Raw genomic sequence first — 10,000 nt, 5'->3', positions numbered from 1 at the left:
TATTGGATCTGCCTGCACAACACCTAGCCCATCTCTTTCGTGTTTCCCCAAAGACAGTGTACAGAACATTCAATGAAATTGTGTCATTTTTATATGCAAACCTGAGGCGTTCGATTGTATGACCAGATAGAGACACTTTGCACAAAATTATGCCTCACCAGTTTGCGGAGGCCTTTGGACACAGAGTAGCAGTGATTATTGACTGTTTTGAGATTTTCACAGAGAAACCATCCAATCTGAAAGCACGTGCCCAAATGTTTTCCAGCTACAAGCACAATCACACTATGAAGTATTTAATAGGTATTACACCCAAGCAGGGGCGGACTGGGGCAAAAAAATGGCCTGGGAATTTGTCCCTGGTCAGCCCACTCTCCGGACAAAGCATTTGTCGGGGGGTCTGGATCTTTAGAGACCTTTATTCCTGCATTCTTGAGAATTTTATGCAAGTACATCACAAAAGGAGCCATTAAAATACATTTTCAAAACTAGAAACATCTATCTAGCTCTCCTCAAGGAGGGGTGAAAACTGAAAAAGCGGTCTAAGGCCTCTGATTTTGGCCTTGTAAAGAAATCAACATTTGAAGGGGCACTGACTTCCTGGCCCTGGCTATCTCTGTCAACAGCAGCTGGATTATCCTCAGCCTAGATGAGTAATTAGTATTGATTATTATGTTAGTAGCCTATACCACTAAAACATAACACTATCAGTAAAATATTAAAATGGTAGTATTTAATATTAGTACATAATGTTAGGATGTTAATATACCTGTATTAGTATACTAGGCCTAGTAGTACTAGTGGTAGCAGCAGTCATTGTAGTAACAGGCTAATTTCAACTAGACAGTACAGCAGGTTGAGAAATACAGGGCCCACATTTACCATTTTAGTAGTTTTTGTTTCATTAAACCCGGAAAAAAGATCTGATTTGTGGTTAGTCCAAGCTAATCAAACAAAAAACAGTCAAGTCATCATATTAGAATGTCTCATTGATACCTGTGTAGCTACCTCATTTGTGACTGATATGGCTAAAAAGCAAGCTAGCCAAATAAGCCTTATCATCATCAACCTTACCATGTCACTGGTGCTTTGCCTGGGCTCTGGGGTCTGTGCTGGCTCTGACTCTGCTGATATGCCCTTGCCCTCATCTCTGCTGTCTGTCTCATTGCTGGGCTCACTATGTTCACCCATGGACGTATTGTGTTGTTCACCGCTAGTACTGGGGCCATCCCCACTGCCGTCTCCACCAAACAAATAGTCAGTCATTTTGAGGCACTTTGCTGCATCTGCCTCAAGTGACTTCTTTTTTTTTCCCTCAGCTTTTCAGCACCACCCTTACGTTTGGTAGCATGTTTTTTTAATCAATTTTAACGCACCGATACACGGGCTAGGGGTTAGGTACACGTTGTGATGTGCAGTGTCTGATTGACAACAGCGATGGGAAAGGGGCGGGACAGACCCACATGGACCAAAGTTAACTGGCTACGAGGTAGGGATATGTTAAACTATTTGGTAGACCATAGCCTATCATATTAAAACCGCCCCGCCCCGCCCCACCCCTGTGTGGGCCAGTAGCCACAACATTATGGGCCAGTCTATCTAGGCACATACCAATCGATTTTCAACTGCAGGTTTTTTGTCTCTATTTTAATACTATGTGGTTTATCGGCCCAATTGTCCAGCGGCCCACTGGGAAAACTCCCGGTACTCCCGATGGCCGCCCCTGCACCCAAGGGATCTATTTGTTTCCTATCAAAAGGGTGGGGTGGCCGTACAAGTGACAAACATATCACACAGAACAGTAGTTTTCGTGACAATTTGTTGCCAGGGGACATTGTCTTGGCTGATAGAGGTTTTGACATACAGGAAAGTGTTGGCATGTTGTGTGCAGAGGTCAAACCCCCAGCCTTTATAAAAGGCCGCTGTCAGCTAGCTGCAAGAGATGTAGAGGAGACTAGAAAAATAGCACATCTAAGAATCCACGTTGAAAGGGTTATCGGAAATATTTGTCAGAAGTATCAAATCTTAACAGGAACCATACCCATCAATATGATACTTCCATGTGAAGATGAGGAAGCCACTTTTTTGGATACAATTGTCACTGTTGTGCGGCAACAAATCAATATCCGTTACAGTTTAAGAATACAATGTGTGCTGATGCTTTATCCTGCTTGCCACTTCTCCTTGTTATGCATTTTAGAACTGCATTTGACCCAGTCTTGTTTCTACATGAAATTGTTTATATTGTTTTATTAACAGTGGCTGCTGTATATTGCTAATCTAACTTCACACACAACACAGACATGGTTTTAAACAGCTTAAACTCTCTCTACTGCCAGTAAAATATATAATTTTTCTTTTTCAGAGAGTCTTGTCATGAACAATAAAGTATGTACAATGACATTTTTCATAAATGTGTTGTTCTTGACTGTTTCCTTGTCATCAACACTTTGATAGCCAAATGAAGTATGGAAACCAAATGTCGTGCACACAGGGTAAGTTTTAATGGTAGTGGTGTAAGTCAGATGTTGACAACTACTTACAATAGTGCAAACTATGTGTGCAAATCAGTGGTGGACAGTAACAAAGTGCATGTAATCAAGTACTGTAACTAACCCTAACCCTAACCCTGCACATGCAAGTAAATACTGACAAAGAACTAAGTACAAACAATAAAACCTTTCAGGTCATTCACCTTTCTAACATCCCATGTTTTAGAACAAACATGGTTTTAAAAAGTGCAACTTAAAAAGTGCAACAACAAAAGTAGAACAGTAATGTGCAATTCAGCCTGATCTGCAACTGCAACAACAACATCCACTGATACACACATGCATAAAGTACTACATACAGTGCACTCTGAGGCTGCATACACACATGCACATCTTATCTGGTAATGTAGGCGGTGTATGATAATTAGTTGTGATGTTAGCTGGAGTCGCTTACGATAAGAACAAAAGTACACTTATAAAATTGTGTTATTGAGAAAAGTGACTTTGATATGTGTGATTGAGTAATATGTGATTATTTTTTGCAGCTGGCTTTGTGTGTGTGTGTGTGTGTGTGTGGGTGGGTGGGTGTAGGCCTCACTGTGTTTAATGCAACACACCACAATTCCAGGACAGTGACAGAACACTCAGGTTTTACCATGGCGTGTCTAACTAATTGGGCTTTAAACTGACAATTTAATTGACAACAATAGTGAAGCTGCAAAATATTAGAGTGAATCACATTCATTTTCAGTGAGCAGATAGACTAAAATCTGACAATGATGACATCAACTGGAGTGGCAGAATGAGCTGCAATAAAAGTTGAAGCATTTCAGTAATGGATGAGGAGCCTGTCCAAATACAGCCCTTACTTTAGATGAGCGAAGCAAAATTAAAGGCAATTTTAAAATGCATTTTACAGAAATGGTTTTCCATAAAGATCACACTCTGTCATCCAGAGCTGAAGGGATTGAAAATGCCATATCTGATGAATTTGGATGGGATAAAGCTCTAACATACTGTTTCAAGCAAAAACTAGACAGAAATCTTTGTTTTTTTATGTAACAATATAAACTTAAACTGCATGCAGAATCTGCTGCTCTTATAGTATTGCTATTCAAACTGGGGCTGAACTGATCAGGCAGTTGCTTGGGAGTGGGTGGAACAACGAGAACAGATCCAACTCTCTTCTTTGGCAGGTGCATGCTGTAGCCCCACACAACTTAGATGGAACCACACAATTGTGCAGTTTTGGTTGTCACAGGCTACCATGTTGTCCTTGCTCTCTGGTCCATGACAAAGGCACCACAACTTCTGAGCTGTTTTCCTCTTCCGTGTTTTTTTTCTGATTCCAGTGCAGGGAGACACACACACTCAAAAAATTGCTGTGCTGGACAGCACTCCAGAGCAGTGGGTCAGGCGCAACACAGCGCAGTCTTTCAAAGTGACATGCTCTTGTTTATTTTTTGGTTAAACATGCTGAATGGACATGTTAAAGCATATAGTGGTAAATATCTTCAGGATGCTGAAGTAATTATGTGTTGTATGAAAAAAGGGGTAGAATTAGATAATTTTTACTTCTTCCTACTCCTTTTTGAACATGTGGTGATTTCTTTATCATAATAATGTACTATTCATGACTCTTTTATGTTCATGTTTGAAATAAACAAAACAAACAAACCATAATCATGGTATGGGCTCGATGCTATGGGCCGAAGCATAGCCCTGATGATATACAGTTTAACATGACTTCATCATCATCATTACAGCCCAAATTTGTAATATATTTGTAATATCTTGCTTTAATGGGGGGGGATTGAATGCAAGTGAAGGCTGCTATGCTAAGCACAAGTTTCATTAATTACAGCCAACTTTGCTTACCTTTGCTGTTAGGACTGTGTTGTCGCAGGCCTTCGGTCGAAATGTAAACAAATCCTGCACCCAGCCATTGGTGAAATGTCCGTGGGCTTCAAGGGATTTATAGTTTCTGAACTGTTCACAGGTATACGCACTTATACCGTAAACAAGATAGTTGGTAATATCCAAGTACGAGGTTGGAGGCAGCAATGCGGGGTTAGCACTCCAACTTTTTGCTGTCAGGTCGTATGGATCAATGTTGTCAATAGATGACAATTTAGCCAAATAACGGTACCTGGCATCCTTGCTGAGTTTGTCTCAGTATGGTATTCTCTCAGTTTGCTTCTCCAGTTTGACCAAGGCCGGCCCGACACATAAGCAAACTAAGGGCCCCCAAGAGCGCTTGAAATGTTTTTTTTTGTTTTTTTTGATATATTATGTCAATGGTAATCATACAAAAACGCAATATTATGTTAACAGGCTGGCTAGCTAATACTACTGGTTTAATCAATTCCCGCTGCCTCTGTCAGAGCTGGTGTCACGTTCATACGAAATGCGCACTTTTGACGCAAGCAGGTTACAGTCCTCTGCTTTGCGTTGATGCAGCAAAAGAGTAATGTAGCAAAAAAGGACATATCCTTCTGGAGCAGAGAAAAGAAAGAAGAAAACAGAAGATGTCAGAAGATTATCTTGTTACAGGTTCCTCTGTTCATTTTATGTCATTATTTAAGTTTAATTATTTAATTTATTTAATATTGTCTGTTTTTTACATTTGCTTTTTTTTTTTATATAAGAAGGAAACTTTACTTAAGCAGGTACTGTTTATCTAAGTTATTTGATTTTAATTGTAGTTAATTGTTGTTCTGCACTTTTGCATGTTGCAAATTTTTTAAACCAAAAGCAATTAAAGTGGTTAACTTGTTTACAAATGCATTGTCTGCTGGTTTATTTTGTTACTTTTCAGTACACCACGTTCAGTATGCCACTTAGTACTGTATCACTTTGAATATTAAAATGCAAATTAACACCAGACCACTCTTGTGAGTTTGCTAACTTTTAAGATTAGCTAAAAACCATACCAACATGCCAGGCTGACATCGGTATGATGTAAGCAACACAGCTACAACTAATAAAATTGATAATGGGTGTGTTAGATTTACAGTAGGTGTGCGAATGATCAAGCATTGACAATAGTCAATAGTATTGGCGGCGCCGAGGCGGTGGGGGGGCCCCAAATTAAATTCTGCTTAGGGCCCCATAAAGGCTTGGGCCGGCTCTGAGTTTGACGATGTAATGGGTTGGATAACTCACAATCTCGTGTTGTTTACATCCATGGACTGTACCGCTCACTGTAGCTATCGGTAGCTATACCTTCAAAATGGCGCCTCGGTGACGTCACAGATAATACACACACGTAACTGACAACGACCGATTGGATAGCGAACGTATGGTGTCGCAGGGAGGCGCCATATTAGCTCTTTAAGATGTATTGCATCGGGAACTTCATTTAGCATCGCCTTCCAAACGCCTGCTCCTTGGTGGCTCAAACTTACATTTAGTGTCCTTGTCCTTAGTATCATGTCCACGCCACCATAAAAGTTCCAATAAAGTCTTCTGCTATTGCCTAACTATTGCCCCGATTTTAGCCAGGATTCACAATCGGGCCGAGTCTGCAGATTTTGGGCCAGTCGGCATGGCCAGTTGGCACCGAAAATCTAAAAGTGTGTGAGGGGTACAGACTCTAGTCGACAAGTGTATGAGGGGAACAGACTCTAATCTCTTGCCTCCCGATGTCAGTCAGAGCTACTACGATTATATCAAACATGTTTGATTTTTACAAGTGGAATGTGGACGCAGTCGGGTAGTGTGAACTCGTCAACAACTCAAATGTGAATGGATCCCATCAACAGCCAATGAAAAACTATGAAGCTAGGCCATAACAAGCCAATACAGTGTTTATCCCACACCAAGGAGCAATCAACTAGTTAATTCTTCATACAATAAATATATAGATAGGTCAATCTTTCTGGTACCAAGGCACATAGGAAGAAAAAATACAGGGAAGACTCAATTATTGATTCCACAAAACCTTGGCTGCCAGATGCCGATTTTAGACCGGAAAGTCAGGTTTTATAATTAATATTTATTAGCCTACATGTCCGGTTGGTAGTCCTGACCGGACAATGTAAATGCGCAGTCCGGTTTTGCAACTTAATCATCTGGCACCATAGCAACATCGCCTACAAACATTCTCAGCTCCCACTTCATAGCTTTGGCTTCATTATGTAGCAACAGGTATTTGATTCACATTTGCTGCTCACCTGCAGCTCCCCTGCAGTCTGTGCAGTCCAGACTGACATCCACACCTTTATGTAAATGTGTTTTGGGTCTGTGTATTTTTTTGGTCATTCTATTTTCCTCCCTCTCTGCATCTCTCTCTCCTTTCCACTTTCCAGGCCTAGCTAGCTAATTATAGAGAGATCCATCAGAAATGAAGAGAAGACGAGTCAATATAATAATAATAATGCATTATCACTTCCTTTTTTGGCTTGAGAATGAGGCTTAACCTTTGTAGATGAAAGGTGTTCTGATGCTGCTCACTCATTTGTACTCTATCATTGAGCAGTTGAAAAAGTGGGTGGGTGGGTGGGGTGCTGGGAGTGTCCTGAAATTAGGAGAGTTCCGTTCGAAAAGCAAATTTTGAAAGCCAGAATTCTCAGCACCTAATAATAATAATAATCATTGAGCAGCCCATTTAAAACTTTCTCATTAAAAATTTATTTTCATTCATCACTTCACAATTTTTTAAACCATGCATATTTTTAGTCCTCTTTTGAGTAAGAGGAGCAAAGCTAATATATTAAGGAAGTAACACTAGAGTAGCCCAATAACCAGCCTATCTAAACATGCTCTGAGACTCCTTGTGTTTGTTTCTCCCACTTGGCATGGGAGAATAACTGACACACACACACAAAGGTCTTCCAGATCTCATATACTATACACATATGGTAAAGGGTCAGGGTAATATTCTAATCCCATATACCATAATGTTCCCTCATGCAGAAAAGGTCAAACAAACAACGATATTCCACAGCATTTTATTGGCACAAATAGCAATCTTCTGCAATTTAAGGGAGAATATCTAAATACAGGAGTACCTTTTCATCACAGATTAATAATTTATTTTAAACACAGCACTTCTGTGCTTGAAATATTTACAGCATCTACAAAAACAATGGTGCACTGATTCATCATATGATGAACATTAGCTTCACCGAGCCAGTGGACATCAAACAATGCTTGTCCTATGGGGCCCTCTACTGTATAACACAGGAACTGGCAGAGCTTCTGTTTTCTCTAGTGCTTATTAAACAGTCAAAATGAAATACATTTCTGATAGATTCGTTTCCACAGTAAAACACAGGCCTAGCTCAATAGAAAGTGTGATTCTCATTGTCTATTGTGTACCGAAATATAACATAGCCCTCAAGACAATTTCTGCAACTGCTTCAAGAAGCTGCAGATCAACATAATTTGATCTGAAGACACCAACCTAAACACAAAGGTATCACAGAGTTTAGTGGTGATGCTGTTCAAAGTTAGATGACGTTGCTTCTTTTAACCTGTAGGATGGACAGTAGACAGGTGGATCTCACTTGCCACCGAGTTTCAGGACATTGTTGACCATGGCCCCGATGCCATCAAAGACCAGGTGCAGCTTAGTTTCACACATGAATGCCGGAGATGTAACAACCTTGTTCTTAAGGTCCACATGGGCCTCGTGATGCACAACAGTTAAGGATCTTTTAGACAATAACTGTTACAGCTCGCCTGATGTATTATCAGCATCATTATCTGTAAGACATGCTCAAATTAGGTGGAGCCTGTTAAAACACATCCAATGCTTTGATGGAAAATACTATGAGCATCTTAAATAACCTTGAAAAATACTATGAGCACCCTAAATAACCTTGACTCACCTGTAACCTGTACCCCTTTGTGGCAGTACATGACTGTAACACTGTAGCAATGTTAAAGGAAGAATCTATTCTCTTGGATAACTGGCCAAACGAAGACAACATGACATCGCGTTGTGATATTTCCAGCACAGTTACAATGGAGTTTTTGATAGCTGAAAATTTACAGCTTTTTCATCTTTGGCTAAAAATGTTCAGCTATCTAAAACATCACTCTTGAATGCATTGAACATACAGACTGATGACATCTAACACTGTAAGAGTTTTCTTTAATAGCAATTCCAAAAATCTGACCCAATCAGCCAAATTGAAACATTGAGTTTGTTAAAGGATATGGTCACGTCCTTGACACAATGTTTGGCCCCCAGAGACTTGATAGCCTGGGCAGTGCCAGCATAGGGCCACTTGCCTCCTTCTTCCTCCTCATGGCCCACTGTGACTTCTACCCCTGGAAGAAGTTTAGCCACCAGGACAGGGGAGATGCAGCATAGCCTGACAAAAACATAGGAAAGTCAGCATCACAATCCACCTCACAACTTGCCTCTCACCATTTATCTTCATACTGCAGTGATGAGAAAAGAACCTAATGGGTGTAAAATAACGGTGAAAGCAATTGTAACTTTCACTGATCACAGGACTTGATGTTAAGTGGAACAAATATGAGCGAATGGAAATGTTTATAGTCCAGTGATTGACCTCTTTAATACTGTCAATCCTCCTTCCATGTCACTTACCCAATGGGTTTACCTGCTTTGTGAAAGTCCTTCAAAACACGCTCTACATCTTTGTTCACTTTGCAGTCTGGCCCATCCACAGCAAATGTTGACCTAATAAGCAATCAAAGCAATGCAATTAAAGCTGATATTAATTGCATTGCTGCATAAATGAGCACTCAGTTGGCTACTCACATGCCAATACTAAAGAGAATGAAGCAGTAATGCTACAGTGCAATATATGGTGCATTTCACATACCTGTGGGCTCAGTAAAAGAAACAAAATGAAAATACAAGCTGCTCCACCTACAGATTTTTGGCCGCTCCGAAGCCTCCTGGGAAGATGATGGCATCATGGTTGCTGACACTGAGCTTAGCCAAGTCTGCAATGTTGCCACGGGCGATACGTGCCGACTCTGACAACACATTCCTGGTAGAAAGATGAGCGATCATTAATTTGATTGGGTGGACTGTGTCACTGTCAGTTACTCCCTTGAGTCAAAATAACTTTATTAGTCAAATGTGGTGGAGCTACGCGGTCGCGCTAATGATAAGAGCTGATGATCCTCAAATACGTTTTTTTTTCTGAACAGATTATTGTATGGGCTCATGAGTTAAACTTCTATTGTATGTGAAACTTAAGTTCAGTTCTGGTTACGTTGTCAAATGTTATAGCTTACAACTGAGATAATTGACGTCTTGTTTACAGGCGGCCAGCAGCTGCTCCAAAGTTACGTGACAACAATTTCTTTCCATCAAGGCACAGGGCGGCTACTTTAAAGAATCTAAAATATAATCTAAAATATAAAGTAGTTTTGATTTGTTTAACACTTTTTTCTCAAAGGTGGAAAACAGTAAAAATAAAGAAACGTGTGGTGTGTCAAAACTTTTGACTGGTAGTGTACTGTATATACTCCATACACATACACAAATCCATCCATGTATACATATACTGTATGTACATATA

At 40.2% G+C, this 10,000-nt stretch overlaps 1 protein-coding gene and 1 pseudogene across 1 annotated transcript; one reads left to right on the top strand and one right to left on the bottom strand.

Moving 5' to 3' along the window:
• LOC139654264 (uncharacterized) overlaps positions 1-7,881 on the top strand; it is an 8,271-nt pseudogene extending 390 nt beyond the window's left edge.
• LOC139654265 (glutamine amidotransferase-like class 1 domain-containing protein 3, mitochondrial) lies at positions 7,402-9,463 on the bottom strand (the record flags this gene model as incomplete). Its single annotated transcript, XM_071531352.1, has 4 exons — positions 7,402-8,125; positions 8,657-8,812; positions 9,055-9,147; positions 9,344-9,463. Coding segments are annotated over 4 exons (499 nt in total), but the record flags the coding sequence as incomplete, so codon positions are not given.
• Between the last annotated feature and the right edge of the window lie 537 nt (positions 9,464-10,000).

This window comes from Centroberyx affinis, unplaced genomic scaffold, assembly GCF_046629955.1.
Source record: "Centroberyx affinis isolate AG114_WGS23_722 - 3 ecotype Tasmania unplaced genomic scaffold, CSIRO-AGI_Caff_v1 ptg002069l_1, whole genome shotgun sequence".
Taxonomy (NCBI): domain Eukaryota; kingdom Metazoa; phylum Chordata; class Actinopteri; order Beryciformes; family Berycidae; genus Centroberyx; species Centroberyx affinis.
The sequence above is the reverse complement of the archived record's forward strand: the minus strand, read 5'-3'. Positions and strand labels throughout refer to the sequence as shown.